At 38.8% G+C, this 18,422-nt stretch overlaps 2 protein-coding genes across 3 annotated transcripts; one reads left to right on the forward strand and one right to left on the reverse strand.

The window, feature by feature from the left end:
• Positions 1–501: 501 nt before the first annotated feature.
• On the reverse strand, positions 502–10,300 carry nr2c2 (nuclear receptor subfamily 2, group C, member 2). 2 transcript variants are annotated; one of them, XM_042004053.1, is made up of 15 exons: positions 10,161–10,300; positions 6,990–7,074; positions 6,612–6,707; positions 6,210–6,410; positions 5,996–6,101; positions 5,682–5,861; positions 5,236–5,392; positions 5,041–5,131; positions 4,707–4,852; positions 4,060–4,231; positions 3,383–3,504; positions 3,137–3,276; positions 2,620–2,757; positions 2,398–2,503; positions 502–906 (listed from the first exon to the last, which is right to left on the reverse strand). In XM_042004053.1, exons 2-15 carry the CDS (start codon positions 7,047–7,049, stop codon positions 732–734), a joined length of 1,890 nt encoding a protein of 629 aa, XP_041859987.1. In that variant the 5' UTR covers positions 7,050–7,074; positions 10,161–10,300; the 3' UTR covers positions 502–731. The 2 variants fall into 2 exon arrangements, 1 of the variants encoding a protein (XP_041859987.1); XR_006012461.1 differs by lacking the exon at positions 502–906 and having other exon boundaries at positions 2,399–2,503; positions 3,105–3,276.
• Positions 10,301–13,343: 3,043 nt separating this feature from the next.
• Positions 13,344–16,705, forward strand: b3galt4 (UDP-Gal:betaGlcNAc beta 1,3-galactosyltransferase, polypeptide 4). Its single transcript, XM_042004054.1, has one exon. The coding sequence runs from the start codon at positions 13,779–13,781 to the stop codon at positions 14,886–14,888; it is 1,110 nt and encodes a 369-aa protein (XP_041859988.1). The 5' UTR covers positions 13,344–13,778; the 3' UTR covers positions 14,889–16,705.
• The last annotated feature ends 1,717 nt before the right edge of the window (positions 16,706–18,422 follow it).

Consider the following 18,422-nt stretch of genomic DNA (forward strand, 5'->3'; position numbering starts at 1 on the left):
TTTAATCCTAGAAGAAAACGAGAAAACACAGAAACCACGTTTCTATTTAACCTGACATGATCTTACAGATCTTGGCATTGGAAAAACTTTGTCTTTGTTGAATTTGAGCCTGAATTTTTGAGCACATTCATTTAACAGACCAGTTTATACTGTGCTGGTATTAGCAAAAAACAACATAAGCAAATACTTCAAGCTTCAAAGTAAATCAAATTTACTTTGGTTTTAGGATCTTTTTAAACAGGAAAATGACCTCTTCAACCTGAAAGATTTCTCTCTATGAGTTTTATTGTCATGTCTATGTATTGTCTGATATATTGTTATTAAAAGCTAGCATTTAAATATGTAAATGTTATATAAGAGCATGATAAGGCTTTTAAAAATCTAAGACAATTTAAAAGGCTTGGATTAAAGGATAATGTAAATAGATTGAAGTGCTTTGAAGAAATTAAAGGAGATGATAGCTGAGGCAGCAGAGGATTCTTTTTTTTCATGTAGTCAGAGCCACTGACTGCATTAGCTGCAGAAAACATTACCAATTATCTTAGCTTTCCAAAGCCATATAATCCCAATCTACCAAGCATTCCCCCACTGACATTGAACCATGCATTGTTGGAAAACAAGATGCTACTGCAGCATTTTAGGCTGCAGTTTAACCCTTTAGCTCTCTACAGACAAATCTGAATAGGAGATTCGCTAACGTTTAAACGAAAGTTCTGGTGCTGGGGTCATTGTCATTCTGCAGAGTCAGAGTTCTGGCTGTTATATTCAGCCGTCTCCATCTTGAGGATGTAGGGAATGATGCTGTCAATAGAGACGTTGCCTATTAAGCCGGTGAAGAAAAGTTCCTCTGTGATGCATGGGTTCATTAGGCGCAGGGCAGGGAGACGAGTCAGGATACGCGTTAGCCTGAGGAAACAAAAGCACATTTCTGGCTGAATCATCTTAAATTCTTGTAGTCACCTGTGCACCTTCTCACCTGTGTATCCTCACATTTGCCAAAACATGAACTTTTTACTTGAAGATTCTTAAACTCTACACCTGATATTTACTATTGTTCATTATAAAGCAATTTACAATTGGTTTGCAGTTTTATCTATATGCTAACCCTCATAAGTCACATGACAGCTGGTACGTGTATATTCTGATGAACAGAACCAGTTACAAGTTTAAACACACCTACCATATTTGGATGGGTAGGTGAACCCAAGCTGTTGTAAACCCCTTCTGTACGTTACTCAAGGAAATAATGATCATCTTACCATAAAATAAGTGTCCAGAGCTTTTAATAATCACAAATGCAAAGGTAAAAGAGGCTTGTTAATATAACTTCTTAAATCGAGATTTTGCTTATAAACCAAATAAAGGATTCCTTAATGCTAAACTGATTGTACAAAACCGTATTTATCCTGAGATCTCTTATAACAATGGTTTTATACGTATGGAATTAAAAAAGACCGTAGCAACCATCACAAGAGAAATAACCACGCAGTCCCTAATAATATATTTTAACAATACATGGAAGCATTTATAGCAATAGATGAAGGATATACATAGACAAGCATGTTGTTGACATATTTAAATGTGGAGCCTAATTTTATTTTGCACCTGTTGTAAATAAACCCAACATGCTATCTAATTGTCTAATAAACTCTTTGAGCCTTCCTGGGGACATACATCCTTGGTAATCCTGTGCAGTCCTCCTCTTCCATGCTTACTCAAAGCAATAACTGCAACATTAAATTCTCTCTACACATTGCCGCCTCACAGTTTAAATCATTGTGAACCAAAACTTAATGCTTATGTTTGTGCAACAGCACAAAGTGCTGAATTTGTTCCCTAGTTTAATAGAAAATTATCTTTTTTGTGGAAGTAAGCAGCATCAATAATAAAAAAAGAAATTCTACTATGGTAAAACTTTCCCATACTTATCTATTTAGCACTTTTTATAGATAGCGGGTCTCTCCTGTGTGATATTTCTCGTTTTAGGGATGGTTAACTCCAGCCCTCCAGGTTTTAGATGATTTTTCTGCTCTAACACACCTGAGTCACATGAAATGGATCCACGAGCTTATTAAATTTTGCTCATTGAGACATAAATTTGAATCAAGATGTGCTGAAACAGAGAAACCTCTAAAACTTGCAGGACAGCTGAGGAGAGGAGTTGGTCAACCCTATTAGGCCCTACTACTGCAACAGCATAAACAGTACCAACAAGAACTGAAGTCATTTTTGGTCAAACTACAGAAAGCAAGCTTAAAGAGATTTCATTGTGCTTGTAAATGTAGATTTTTTTTTATAACAAATTAAGTTTAGTAACTGATCTTCTTGTTTTACTTTGTTTACTTTGACATGCTCATTAAGTCTTAATCATGCCATGAAAATGTGTTACTAAAATACCTGTATGTGTCATCAGGGTATGTTTTCTGCACATAGTCCTGCAGCTCCATCAGCGCTTTCTCCTGGAATTTCTCAATCTGCCCATTGCTCTCCACACCTGGATGATCTGATGAGTCAAACACATAACTGTTGGATTCCAAAAGCAAAACGTCATCTACACTTTTTCTTTGATAGCTTACAGTTTAAATGTCCATCACTGAATTGATAAAATTAGGTTCTTACCAGGGCTGAACAACACAATAGCCTTCAGGTAGGCATATTCGTAGCTGTCAGTCTCCAGTCGCGTCATGCTGTTACAGAATTCCTGGAACTTCCAGATGTGCTCCATCACCTGCTTCACCCTCTCTCCCGACAACTTGTCTGGGGAAAAAAAGAAAATGATCAAATTTAAAGGTGGTTAATTTAAACTTTTAAGGTGGTTTACTTTATTTGGTAGCTGTTTGAGTTTAACTAACAAATAAAGACACTTAGAGAGACAACAGCAAACATGCCTTTGCATTATGAAGATACAGTTCCCAGTCAGTGTTAGTGTGTGGCCAAAAATCTGATGTTTTAACAATCTATCTAACCAGTCAATAACTATACTGAGACAAAGCTTTAAACCGACCTTCCAAACTACTTTAATGACCAAAGTCTACTATTAATGGGCTAAAAAAAAAAGATAAAAAACACTTCTTCACTCCTATTTATATGTGTGTGTGCCCTACTGTGAACTGATGGCGAGGTCTTTGGTCCATACCATCCTGGATGCTGCTTTGCAGATGATTAATGATGGCAGCGAGGATGGTTGATAAGTTCATCACATGAGCACACTGAGCGAGACCCAGAGTGAACAGCTCATTCCAGCAGGCTCGCACCAAACTAGTGTTTGCCTCCTGACTGAAAAATGCAGACACACATAAAATGAATACTGCAAACTGGCAGGATGTTATTAAGGCTGTTGTTTCATAACAGAAAATTATTCTTGTAGGAAATGCTTTCTCACCCAAGAGCTGAAAAGGCAGGGATGGAGCGTGCCCAATGCATAGAGAGGAACAAAAGTCTGGATGCCGACTCACATATGTAGTGTACATTCAGATACTCAGGCATTGGGCTGGGCATGGTCAGCTAAAGCAAAAGAAGCAGAGAAGGGTGGAATGGGGGGAGGGGTTGTGTAAAGACAAAAATCTAAAGTTTAAGGTACATTTTGCATGGACAGCTGTCTAAAATTCTACTTTTGTTTGAAGGGTTTGTCAAAAGGTAAACCCCATGTCATCTGATAAGTTCATAGACACAGCTTAAAGGACAGACAGTTCTCCAGTTCTCTTTTATTTTTCCAACTGGCCAGTTGATGGGATTGTTAGCTTAGGTCATGTTGTGCTGTAAGAACTGTCCACCATTCATGCTTCCACTGTTAGCACTAGTGTTAGCATTTACATGGAAAACCAAAGTTAGCTACTAGCTAGTAGTACAAGGAAAATTAAAAAGACAAAAACACCCAAAAAAAAAAGTTCTTGCACATGGAAACAAACAACTTGAATAATGTTTTAAACATATGTCTGTTATACTGAACTGTGAATATGCATTAATACATTGTGGTCTTAATAAAATCTTTTTTTTCTCCTTAAATTCACTTGTGAATCCTCTTTAATCTCAGCAGCTTTAGATGTGAACTCCACCTACCTTGAAGCCAACATGGCTGTCTGTGAGCAGCGGTCCCTCCACCTCAATGATAGGCGTCTCCTGATCTCGGCCAATGAGCTGGATAGTTGTCCCAGTGACACACCTCTCAGCCAGATTTTGTTCAACCGTTACTTCAGGTGGGTTGAAGACTTTGGCCAGAGTGTCGAAGGCACTGACGGGAATACACACACACCTTTAACTTTACTACTTTAATGCAGAATTGTCTGTAAAAAAATATGAATCCATTTCCCTTTTGTTTTTACAGAGAATTGTACACTTTCATTGCGACATGTTTTTAACTTCTTGGCTTAATCTTTACTATCTAAGCTTTCATTCTGTCTTTTTCTGCATCCAACACTTGCTTTTTGTAGTAGGATCACAAAAATATTGATTAAAGTTACACAATAATCAATTTAATTATATTTCGAATCTTTAAAACATGCCTCTTAGTTTAAATCAGTAAAATGAAATGAACCTTTTAAAATAATTCAAAATACATGAGACTTCTGACATTTTTGCCAAAAACATTGTCCATTTGAAAAAGCCGATAACTCATCTTAAAAGTTTAAATCTGACCAAACAAAACAATATTTTGAGGATGGCCTGAGATGAAATCCTTGTCTCCACTTTGAACGGTGTTGACTGACCGTGTTATCTCGCTGGCAGACTGCTCCTCGTGTTTACTGTCTGAGGTGTCCCCATTGTTCAGGTTTTCTTTCAGTGAGTCACTCAGGTTGGCCAGCGACGTCACGACACTGGCGAGCGTCCCCAAGTCTCCCTGCCCAGAATCTATCTGTAGACAAATGATTTAGTGCTGATCATTTTCCATCACACAAGTCAGCTAAAACAAACATTTGTAAACGCTACATTTTTTCTTTTTTTAAATAAATACTAACAAAAGAAGAAGAGGGAGACAGAGGGTATCAACACAAGAAGACAAAACATTTACGGTCACAACAACTTTATGATGAGCAGACCTACCTTGGAGTCAGCTGCCAGCAGCAAAGTTCCATCAGTCTGGATGACTGGCTGCTGGATATTAACCAGCATTCCCTGGTCCAGCAAGCTGGATCTACACATGACAAGAGCCATGTTCAAAACAAGCTCACATAACCCACCAATTACAGCTATACAATGACAGAGATTCAGGGCCCAATGTTTGTCTGTAACTCTGACCTGGAGCCGTCTGTTTCTGTATCAGAGATAAAGGTTGGCGTGGCGATAAGTGGGCTGTTAAGGTCCTTGCGTATGTAGATCTTCTGGGTGGAGGCAGCGCAATTGGCATGCCTCTCTCTGGGCACTATGTCGATGGGCCTCCTCTCACTCTGGACAGCTGAAAATTAAACAAGCATTTTTTTTTTAAAAATCTAAGATTAAAAGCAAGTATTAGCATTTTTGCAGTGTTGAACAGGATTGAACAATATTAATAACAATTCTAATATGATTTGCAATAAAATTAACAAGGTAACATCAATCATCTCTTTTCTGTAAGCCTTTGAAGGGCCAAAGTAACAGCTGTAGTCTTGACAGTAATTTTTCTCGTGCTTGCTTTATATAGAGTTTCAGCTGTCCAGGAAGATCCAAGACTTGTGTACTTAACCTTAATTTGGATGCAAACTCACACTCAGTCTTCATCCCCATCTTAAGGCATTTCCTCAACCGACAGAACTGGCAGCGGTTGCGGTGGTGTTTGTTAATGACACAGTCTTGCTTACTGCGGCAGCTGTAGGTCAAATTCTTCCTCACACTCCGCTTAAAGAAACCTTTACACCCCTCACAGCTGACAGCTCCATAGTGACGTCCTGCACACAGACAAAACCGGAGTGTCCGAGTCACTGTGTGAGAGAATGCTGACGGAATGAAACTGAACATACTGCTGAATTGAAAATCAGGATGCGTTAGTCATAGTATATTCAAAATGTCACATCTGGAGTACCTGACGCTTTGTCCCCGCACACCACACAGTACTCTACAGGCTGAGGTCGACTTAAATCCCCTGACTGCCCTAACAATCGTTCCATTGACACTGGGTCGGTGACAATCTGAAAAGCAAAGTCAAACACATCTGAAAAACAGCTGAAACGTCAAAACTAAGACATTACCAGTAGCACTGTCATGTTATGCATCATGGGAAAATGGGGGAATTGTACCTGTATTCTTCCTGGCATCAGGCTGTCTGCAGCAGTGAAGATGAGCTGCTTTGTGTTGTGACTCTCTGGTGAGGCCAGGATGACCTTGCTTGCCCCTGAGCCATCGGCCGTGGCCAGAATGAACTGCTGTTTGGGGGCACTGGACGGGTTCATCGCTGTCACTATCTGGATCTTCTGACCAGTCTGCTGGTCAGTTACAATCTGAAGGTGTGAGTGATGAAAAAGGCAGGCAGAAAGAGAAATGTGGACAGGAACACCAACCAAACTAGTTAAAGTAACGATCACAATGCCATTAATGCCTAAGACCTAAGTTTCAACTAATATTGCTACTGAAGCTTAAAAAAAAAGATGACATCATAAGATAGTTGCAAAGTCAAGTTGTTTTGAGTGTACGCTAGTTACCTGTATTCGCTGTGTTGTTGCGGCAGGCTCAGTAGAGATTACCTGAAAGCGCTGTGGAGACTCACTCATCGTTGACTCTGATGGAGAGGAGGACCCCTAACCCAGAACAAAACACAAATTATCTTAGTCAATAAGTGCACCAAACAAATATATTTTAAGTGGGTATCTTTAAAGTACTGAAATGTTATAGACCATTTTATGTATCTTTTTGTTAATGCAAATGGGAGCTAAGTGCAAAGGCATATCTTAAATATAAACACACAACCATAAAGAGAGCAATCATGATATTTTTAATTTGAAATTAACTTTAGAGGAGGTCAGATGGAGACACTAAGTCTACACGCTAACAGTACACAATCTCTTCCTCTGAAGACTCACCTCTGCCTCATGCTCAGAGTCTGCTTTCTGCTGAGAGAGCAGATTCAGGTTGGTCGTCATAATGATTTGAGGTCATTAGTGAGGTCTGTTTGGAAGGACATCAAAGAATTTGATCAGCCACAAAAGTTTCAAGTGTCACAGAAAAGCAGACCAATACTTTGTCATATTAACTGTACAATCATTACGTTGCAGGTGGGTCAAATCAGATGCACTATAACAATGTATGACACTCAAATTCTGATCTCTCTTGATCGCAAGTTACCTCCTTGATGATTTTGTGTGACTTGTTTTGATTTCTCCCCGTTTTGTTGCATTATCAAGGACTTACAAACATTTCTATTGGAGTGGTGTAAAAACAAAATTCTGTATCTAAATAAAAACAGATCCATACTGCAGAGGACAGTAACTGCTCAAATAATCACAATCACAGGGTGTGTTTAAAGAAAATGGCTGCTGTTATAAAAAAAAGTATTAAATGGAAAATACTTTATTAATCCCAGAGGGAAATTACAAAATGGAAATCTGTCACATTCATTAAGATGTACAACTATATATATAATTATCAACCTAATGTGTGTCAATATTGTCTTCATTCTGGCACTTTTTAAACAGAACACCAGTTTTGCCTCATCTCATGTCCACATGAGCACCACACAGAGAATTTAATCGATGATTAACTCATCTAAAAATTACTGTCATTGCCATTAATAATCCCAAATGTGACAGACTTTGTCTGAACACAACATTTGACAGACACCCTGAAAATAGCCCCTCCATCACCCAATAAAAACTCCACTTTCCAGTATGGCAATGTTTAAAAAAAGATGGATAACTTACATCCCCCTGAATACTTTTATTTACTCAATATATACATTCTTACATCATATTTTTTGATTAGCAAATTATTGCAAACCCTCCTGGTGTGTCCCTTCACATGTTAATTTCATACTGACTACAAGCACCAAATCTCGAGCTGACGCTAAAGAACAGTTCTGTTCATTCGGCCACATGTTTAAGCTAAAATTAATTCAACTTTGCTGATGTATTTAAAAAAAAAAACTCTTTAAGGCAACCATTGCTTGTTTGAGAGGCTGAAATACATTTGGAGATGTGGATGCTGAGGCGTGTGTGGGCTGTGTGTTAGAGATGTGTGTATGTTATGTTTTATTGTTCTCACTACTTGGGTTGATCCTGTAGATGTGCTGTCTCATTTTGCCTGTATTTATAATTGTTCATATAGTAATTTGACAATAAAGTGGATTTGATTTTGACAAAACATATTACTCAAGCAACAATGTGTTACTTTGTATGAGATTAAAAGCAAAACAATCTTTCAAAGAACAAACTTATTGCATCCCAATTTATTGCTTCTTATCCTTACAGTAAAACAATGTTTCCAAGCTGCTTTTTTAGAGAATAATTAAGGGAATCTTTATAGTTTTATTGTTTAAAATGTTTTTGTGCTGCGTACAAACCATGCTTCTAAGTTGTGTGTAAACTTAGTAAAATAAAAGGTACCTGAAGCTTTTATCACTACCTTGCAGCATTGGCAGTCTTATCTGAGTAAGGACTGTTTACTCTCACAAGTAGTGATGGAGTAAACATTTCTTGTATCTGAACACTTTTGAATTAGTGCTAGAAATGATTCAAACTTAAAATGCAGCATCCCTTACCAACAAAAGTAAAAATTAAAATAAATGAGATAAAACCCTGCTATTTACAGCACTGCTAAACTAAATACAAATTGTGTTAATTCTGCAGTGTGGTTTCCTTTCTTTTGTTGTTTTTTTTCTCCCTGCTATTCTAAATCAAAAGCAACTGTCAACAAACTGACAACCTGAGATGAGAGACCATTTACGGGATATAACAAGAATTTTTCGAGTTCAGACACTGTAGAAACTGACCAAATCAAAATAACACTTAATGATGAAGACACCGGTAACATCTTTGTCCAAGTTTGTTGCTATACTTTATAGGTATAATAAAACATAATTAAGTCAGATCTAACAATTAACTCTAATATGCTTAATTATTATTATTATTATTATTATTTAGGGACCATGTACAATTTCAAACCTAAATATTGACATTTAATGCATTGTAACAACGTTAGTCTTAGGCTAATTTACATCTGCAGTTCCCTATACAAGCACCACACTTGTTTAATTTTTATGCATGTTTTCAAAATGTTATCTTGTTGTTTGTTTGTAACCTGATCACTTAATCTTAACTACTGCCTAACCCTAACCATGTGCATGTGGGAATAAATGTGCTGCTGATCAAATGGGTGGATCAGACAGTTATATATAAAAAATACAATGCAGACATCTCCACTACACATTTAATTTGTATTTAAACCTGAACAAACATTGCAAGTGAAAATAAAAACATAAGGTACATCATTTGATGCAGGAATATGCTTTAGCAGTCATGTCTTTGTGGGCTCATAGAAGACTCCTATTTGATAGCTTTGGCGAAAATTATTTAATAAGCATGTAATGCTTCAGACTCCCGGAACAAAATGAGAAATATGAGTTTCCTATTGTGATTGGACTAACGATATGCCCATCACTGACTAAGCTTCATCACAACACAGAACAAAATGGAGATTCTGGCTACCGGCCAATAACACAATATGCGTTATGATATATTATATAAAGCATTTTTCTTGACAAACAGCAAAGTGTGTGGATGCTACTATTATTATAGTAAACGTAAAAATTCAGCAGTTGTTAAAAAAAAATCAGTGACACAGTTATTCTTATTCACTCCTGTCCCCAAGATGGCAAAGGTAAAAGGGTCGAGTTCATCTGGAGGAGCTTTAGCTGTACAGTGTTAGCTATTATGGCTAACTCACGTAAACATGGACTACACAGTGAGAGACGAGTGTACTCGACTCTTCCTGCTGCCTCTTTAAGATTCGGGAATAAGTACAAATCAAGATGTAAGTAATGTTAAGGATATAATAATAATAAAGTGTCTGTGCACAATACAAGCATACACCGCGGTAGCTTTTCACGATTCATATCCGGATGTCGGGCTGCCGGAGATGGACAGGAAGGGAGCTATGCATCGGCTAGCTAACAAGCTAGCCGGGAGATTAGCCGTTCTCTTCAATGATGCAGTAACACAGAGAGCTTTCACCGTTTTCCACCCAAGAACTACACTTACCTCTGGGAAACTGCGGCGATGGATTTAGAACGCCCTGGTATTAAAATTAAAAAATGTTGTGGTTTTCTTCTGTTAAAGGTCATAGTTCGTGACCCCGCTCCACCAGCATTCTGATGATGGTTCAAGTTTTTTTTTTTTTTTTTTTTCAACTTCTTCCTCCCTCTCGCTTCCCCGCGTGCCTCCAACCCCCCCACCCCCTTAGCGCGAGCCAGACAGGACTGACGTCACTGTGTCTGACTGTCTGGGGGCTTCATTAACAAAGTATGTGACACATTATTAATGTGGTTAAAAAATAAAGTTTGATTGAAAGGTAAATGCAATATTAGTCCGTCGAACTATCTCTGGGCTTTTGTATACAGGACTGCTGTCACGAGGCACACACAATATTTAACATAACATCATTTTTTGTTACAATATGTTTTTTTGTCTTGTTTAAGAAATTTACACACATTAATTAGTTCATCATATCAAATGACAAACCAACAATTGTTTAATTGTTAAGCATAGGTGACTTTATCAAAATGTATGAAGCTAATAATTAGCAAATGACTGGTTGTTTAAAAAAAACAAACAAATAAAAAAACAAAAAACTAAGCAAAAACAATAAGGAACAGATGTGATAACATGTTGAAAAGCACTTCCCAATGATTAACACTGACAACTTTCTTAATGGTTCATAATAAAGTCAGAACGAGGTGAATAGAACAAAACATACTGTTCATTTCTAATTAATAGACCATTAGTTATTGGCATCAGCTAGTTCTCTTTAAAATTAAGTGTTTTGCTGAGAGCTGAAGTGTTAGCCTACTTCTGTTGTTGGAAAATGTGACTATATTATATTCTGGCTGGAGATATTTGTAGGTACACAGTGAGATAATGCTGTTTAGACCTTAACAAGAAAATCCCTGGGCATTTCAGATGTTATTTTGTTCACAAAATTCTTTGCTGTACAACAGTACACAGTATTTGCAATACATAACAACAGATTTGCACCAACAGATAAAGTAGGAAGGAGAATAGTCAGTGTCAGGTGCAAATTTTGTCATATAAAATGTAAATTTTCTTGCAGTAATAATTTCTGATCTTTCTTAATACACATGAGAACATTTAGTCTTGTCTTTGCTTCATGGATTCAGGTCATCTGGATTTTTGCAAGGCGTTGGCAGCCCAATTCTTGCTATCAGAAAAAAATAATTTTTAATGAGGTTTTAATTGCTCTGTATTTACTGACTACGTGTTCACTATACAGATTTAATGTGAAAAGGTTCTGAGAAAGTTTATGGAGATGGTGGTGTTCCAGCTTCTCTATCACTGATGATGCTCATCTTCCCCTGATAGAAATGATCCTGTCTGAGTTGGTACACCAGTGAAGGACAGTGCCACGGATGCTTCAGGATCCACTTGGGAGAAGAGTTGACATTTACAAGAGTCTCTATATCTAGTTGTTGAACACACTGTTTGTTGATTATGCATGTCTTCAGTAATTATCTGTGCTCAGGTACCTCCCAGACTGTGTTGTAATGATGTTTCTGCATCACAAGTGTGTGAGAGGGTGGAGCCTCCATCAAATTTGCCATCAAATTTCATTCTACAGTAAAAACAAGAACTGGATTTTTCCATTTGGACTGAAATGGTTTTTTTTAACCATTCATATTAAATCTTAATAATGAATTAAATCTTAATTAAACTGTTTAGTCTAATTTAGGGTTCCGGGTCCCCTGCTGGAGCCTATTCCAGCAATTAGCAGGCAAGAGGCAGGGTATACCCTGCACAGGTTGCCAATCCATTGCAGGGCCATCACAGAGGGAAAAAAAGCCATTCACGCTCACTCCAAGGGAGAATTTCAGAGCATCCATTTAACCCAGCATGTAAGTCACTGGACTGTAAGAGAAAGTGGAGTACCTGGGGAAAACCCATGCATACACGGGGAGAACATGCAAACGCCACTCAGAAAGGCTACTGTTTGAACCTCCCCCCCAGCCGAGGCTTGAACCAGCAACAAAATTATCTGATTTCTCACCCACAATTCTTCTTATTCTTCTTCTTATGATTTATTAATAATAATAATAATAATAATAATAATAATAATAATAATAATAATAATAATAATAATAATAAAAAATGTTCAACTATTATTACACTTTTCTCATTATTTTTTCTCAGTTCTGATGGGTTCTGTGCCTCCTCTTTCATATATATTTGCAGTCATTGTGCTTCATCACCATCAGTGTATTGATTTAATCCCATATAAGCAGAATGTGCTTACATAGTTGTTGCTGCTGGATCATTGAGGGTGTTACTGTAAGTAAAAGAATCTTTTCACTTTGGTCTGTGATTCACTTGATAGTAAATTCCACTGTGGACAAATGACAACACAGTAAACATTTAGTTTGGTCTTCATTTAACAAACAGGGGCCCCAGTAGCATGTAAGAGAACCATACGCAGCCACAACAGCCTGGCATCTCCCCCTCATGCTGATCACACACTGCTGTGGGATGGCATTCTGTTCTTCAAACAGCATTGTTTGCAAGACAGCCAATGTAGTTGGGCACTCTGGGGGGTTGAGGTAAGGGCTGCATAATTATTCCATAAATTTCTGTTAATTAAATAGTTGTGTCATATCTGATAGTTACTAACTGGTGATTCCTTGAATTTCGCAGTTTTTAATCATAATATGAACATAGCCACTTCATCATCAGAAGGTGTCGCCCCAAGCCAGCGGGTGTGGTGGGGCTGACTACGAGGACAATGGCTGCTAAGCAAAGCTTCCCAATAAATTAAGCATTATGATTAAAAACAAATAAATAAATCTGTATATTTTCGCGTGTTTAGGTTGTAATCGTCTCACTGGTCTTTTATTCACCCAATGTATTTATTTTTTGCGGATCCCTGTGCAGAGGCTTGTGGACATTCGTTTATTGAACTCCATCCTTTCCAAGAGGTTTTTTTTTAGCCATAACAGCCAATATTGTTGCTAAAATCAGAGAAACATTTGCTTTATGAACAGTAAGCGACGAAGCACCTTTAGCATCAATATTGCAATGCTGCGTTTTAATTAGCTTGTCAGTGCAATGTATTAGTAGGCTAATAATAACAAAAACACACAGTCAATCTATCAGTTGGCATGAGTGCAGCATACAAGCAGGACGTCCCACCAGTCGGACAGTCAAATATGCAGCGTCAGAGGAAAAAACCATCACTTCAGAGCACTGGCGCGCCTAACTGCACATAGTGATTATCTGTGCATCGTATCGCAATTGTTCCTATCAGGAAGGAAGCTAAGAGAAAAAGCACAAAAAAAAATAAAAAATTGCTGCGAGCGGCTGCCAGATTGACGACCACATTTGCGCAGCTGCATATCGCACTTTGAGGACCGAGTGGGATGCATCGCGAACAAAAGACCTCCATCTGTTGTACTGCGTTCCCTCTGATGCCCGTCGGCTGCTGCTGAGCAAAGAAGCAGAGAAGGGTGTAGGGGTAAGGAACATCCTAAAACTGCGATGACAGAAGACCGCATCTACATTTGAAAATAAGGAAGGAGAGACGAGGGAGAAACACGGGCAACAGCAGCTTTCAGGGGTCCTCAGAGCTGCGCATTTGAAGAGGAGAGGTTGGTCATGGTCGGACGGGGATTGTGCAAAGCCAGATTTGGAAAGCGTGGGAGCAGGCTTGCTTATCTGCCTTTTCTGTGCGCAGTTATAGCGTGCGCAGCGCTGCTTGCTCTGCTCTTCGTGGACTTCATAGAATTATGGGTCACCTCCATGGGCTTGAGCGCGGTAGTGGAACCACACGCCGGCATCATCCCTCCGCAGAGCGTCCCCCCCACTCGACCCGAGGAGTTCTTGCTTATGCCAAGCCCGCTCGTGTGTCAGCGTGCCAAGCCTTACCTCATCACTTTGGTTACATCTGCACCTGCCAATCAGCGGGCACGCCAAGTCATCAGGGACACCTGGGGAGGGGAGGTTGAGGTGAGAGGCCTGCGGGTCATGACCCTTTTCATGGTGGGTGTGGCAACTGACCCTGGACTGGGTAAGCTGATGATAGAGGAAGCCCGGGAGAAAGGTGACCTGATTCAGGGGCGTTTTTTGGACACCTATTCCAACCTCACCCTCAAGACCCTGTCTATGCTGGGCTGGGTCCGCCGGTTCTGCCCCCAGGCTCACTTCATGGCTAAAGTGGATGACGATGTGTTGTTTAATCCCAATGCACTCTTACATTTCCTGAACAAAAGCCGCAACCCTTATGAACAAGGAGACTTGTACCTTGGCAGAGTGCATCTTCATGTGGCGCCAGACCGTGATCCAGACAGCAAGCACTACCTCCCTGCAGGGGCTTACCCTGCTTCTGTCTTTCCAGACTATTGCAGTGGTACAGCCTATGTTCTGTCCCGCTCTGCATTGCTCAAAATCTTCCTGGCAGCCTCCACATCACCTTTATCCACACCTCTGCCTCCTGAGGATGTGTTTGTAGGTCTGTGTGCCCGGACAGCTGGAGTGCTGCCCTCACACTACCCTCTCTTCTCAGGTGGACCAGGTGTGCCATACGGACACTGCTGCTATCAGGCCATGGTATCCATCCACCACATCTCACCCAGGGAGATGCTGCACTACTGGGCTGAAATCCATTCATCACCCCCCTGCTCCTGGCTGGGTCAAAGAGCCTCACTGGGGATGTGCAAAGTCAGGGCGATGCTGGGATCAGTTCTGGGACTGGAACAAGGATTGTGAGGAATAATATAAAATCAAACCAGACTCACTGGAACTGTCCCTCGCTTTAGAACAGCACAAGTGCTCTTCAGGCTGTGAATCTATTATGTGCACAGAGAAAATATCTCTTTAGAGCTTTATTTTTGTAAACACTTTACCATGTTTATTTTTTATTTATTTTTTAAGCTAAAAATAGGAAAATAAGGTGGTGGTGGTATGGAAAGCTGTTGCAGAGCAAACATTAGCATGCTGAAAAAAAACAGCTGTTTATGTAATGAATGCACACAGCAACAAAGCTCCCTGACACGCTATATCTGATATTTATAGGCTCCAGCCCTCATATATTTAAACACCTGTGCAGTTTTTCACCAGGTACGTCAGTAGCAGTTTGTCTAAAGGCCTAAATGCATGTCTACACTGAACTGTGCAATAGATATCAAATTACAGGATTTGTAAACTATACATCAGTGAAAATTAATTATCTTCACTGAATTAATTGTCTTGAAATTTAATAACAGAGACAGGATTGGGAACCCACTAACTGGACTACTGAACCTGGATACAGTGAGATACAATTAGCTAGTTCTGAAAACATAGAAACATTTTTTTTCTTTCATTGGCTTACTCTGAGACAATGAAACTGATGTTACTGACTGCTGCAGTGCCAAGCAATAGAAGTCTTTTAAACTTTTCAGTGAAATAGTGAGATAAAACACAAGCCACACATTTGCAATGATGTAGATAAAACACAATGTGATATGTCTAGCCATGGGAAGAAAGTCTGTGTTTACACTCAGGAAATACATGTATGAATCCAATTCAGGCACCAATAAATCTCCACATATAAACAAAAACTGGTCTGTTTTGTTTCAATTAGATACTTCAACCAAACTGTGCTCTAAATTTTCTATCTAAAAAAAACATGTCTGAGGGTTTAAAACACTTTCTTTTACACAGTGATGTGGTTTACACATCTCTAGTGACAGGACTCCTAGAATAACATTATTAGCAAAGCAAACCTTCAAAGAAATAATTTAATCAAAAGACTAAATTTCCTCAAAGCTGTTGTTGAAGTAAAAAAAAAGACAACCAAAAAGACACTGAAGATGGATGATGCAGTGGCATTTATTCCACATAGAAATAAACCCGATTCTTACTGGGGAAAACTGAAAAAGGTCCTTGAATGAGTGTGAATGTGGGCTTTAAGGTATGAAAAGCAGAGCGGCCTATTGTCCATCAGGAGCTGAGCTGGCTAGTTTTCAACCTGCAACATGGGGAAGGGATCTAGGGTCTTGGGGTTGTAATGTCGGTCAGTGATTCCCAGTCTATTTTCCTTCATGCAGCTGCCAAAAACTAATGGACCTCCCCACCCTATCCACCCACCTCATGCTCAAACTGTGCTTTATTCTTTCATTTGCTAGGTTCTCGTCATAAATGATGCATTCTAGCTCAGTCACGTCATTTGATAACAAAAACTAAACTAGGTAACTATTAACATATAGCATTACTTTTTTTAAATAGACAATTCACCCACACTATGATTTTCTCAGACCTGTTTCATTAATGAAAGGTGCAGAAAAAAAATCAAAGTTACAGGATAGACGTGAACTACCGAAGCTCTACTAGCTCACTCATCTCACTAAACCACAGCGCTGATAAAAATTGATTGGATGCACAGGGGTGGCCTACTAAAAAGCTTTTTTTGTTGTTGTTTGACTAAGGATATATGTTTTAAAATATTATTGTGTAGCAGATTTTGATGACCTGCATTTATTCATTTTGGTTCCTGGTTTTAAAAGTTGGTGTTTCAGTCTCCCAAAATGCCTGTTCCATGTGAATAAAACATCCAAATGTTTATATTAATAAAAAAAAAAAAAAACTTAACTCATCTGTGTGGACATGGCCTTAATTTCAATCCTACTGCCTCTGAACAGTCAAAGCCTTGGGGGAAATTTCTTTTTCTAGGTTGGTTTGTTAAACCGGTTCCAAGTTGAGCATTGGTGTTCCCATTTGAATTGTTGATCACCTTGTCATAACGTGTAAAGAGGACCCCAATGTAGACTTAAGGACAGAAATCAGGCTAGTGTGGCAATAAGGCCTCAAATTTCAAAAGGCTCAGAGACATAAGCCCCCACAAAAAAAGGATACTGGACAAGAAAGACAAGGATCTGGTAATAAACTAAACAGAATGCAAACACAGATGAAAAACAGGTTTGGTAATCAGGAAGCAGATACTAGGTATAATGGAGTACTGTTGGAGTGTGTCATCACTATTCCCATCCAACCCAGAAGCCTCTCCTAATGTTCTCAGTGGTTTATCTGCTCTGCAGCAACGGTTGAAATGAAACTAAACACTTAGCTTCAACTTTTGATGTACATGTTACTATACAATCTTTTAATGGGTCTCAGATCTGAGTTGGTTTCACTTCCTTTCACACACTTCTAAGTATACACATGTGTGAAACTTGCAGTTGTTCTAGATATCTCCTTTACAGTTCCCTGTCACTTCTTTCCCCTGTTTGGAGATAGCCTTCCAGATGTGGATTAATTGTAGCATACCAAAAACACAGGAAAACCAACCACACTATTTAACCACAGATGTGTGAAGTGGCACTGGTACTGGTGTTGCCTCAATCTATCTCCTGAACCTGAATATTAGATCTCTAAGATATTTCTTGTCCTTCCTATTTGTCTGCTACAATCATCCTCTACAATTGTTAGTCCACCCCTTTTCTAAAAAATTGTCTACAACCTTTTCTTCTGATGCGAGAACAAAAGGAGGCAAAATTATTAAAGATTCAGATTCTTCCACTGCTATAGGACCCACAAAGAGCCTCCCTGCTGTCTGTTAGGCAGCTTCTAATGCTAAATGATTAGTATATCAGTCAAGATGTCTATTCTCTTGATAAACTAGACATTGGATGATTATAATAGTGGCTGGAAGATGTTTAGGAAATCCCAATGCCTCCTTATGTTGTCATATGCAGAATGGTATAGACATTTAGATGCTTTTATTTGTCTTATTTACATCATTTCTGCTAACTGTGTGTTTGTTTGGGTAAGTTTAGCAGTTAACATGTAAGGATTTTAAAGATTATAGCATAACATCTTTAAGCATCAATTTGGTTGATTATAGAAGGACTGCACATCCTGGTGTTAGAGTTCTTGACCCGATATCCAGTCATACAAATTTGGCTTAATCTGGTGTGCTGGCACTGTTCTTCATGCGCTGATACACCCAAAATAAATAATAAAAAAAATGTTGAAAAGTTAGAGACAAATGTGTCTGACTCAACAATAAAGATAACTTAATGTCAATAGGTACTTTTGTTAAGGCTTCAGGAACAGCTCTTCATATTTCTTTTTTCTTCCTTTTGTTGCTTCTTGTTACCCCTGCCCTGCCTAGCCTTGTGTAAAGCAAGGAGTCCGAGTGATGCCAAACATATTTGCTTCACCATGTGGCACTTTACAGATATTAAGCTTCATTGACACGAAGCTCCTCTTAATGCTTAATTCCTAATGCTTTTAATTTATTTATTGATTCATTTATTTGCT

Source organism: Melanotaenia boesemani, chromosome 13 (assembly GCF_017639745.1).
Source record: "Melanotaenia boesemani isolate fMelBoe1 chromosome 13, fMelBoe1.pri, whole genome shotgun sequence".
Lineage (NCBI taxonomy): Eukaryota > Metazoa > Chordata > Actinopteri > Atheriniformes > Melanotaeniidae > Melanotaenia > Melanotaenia boesemani.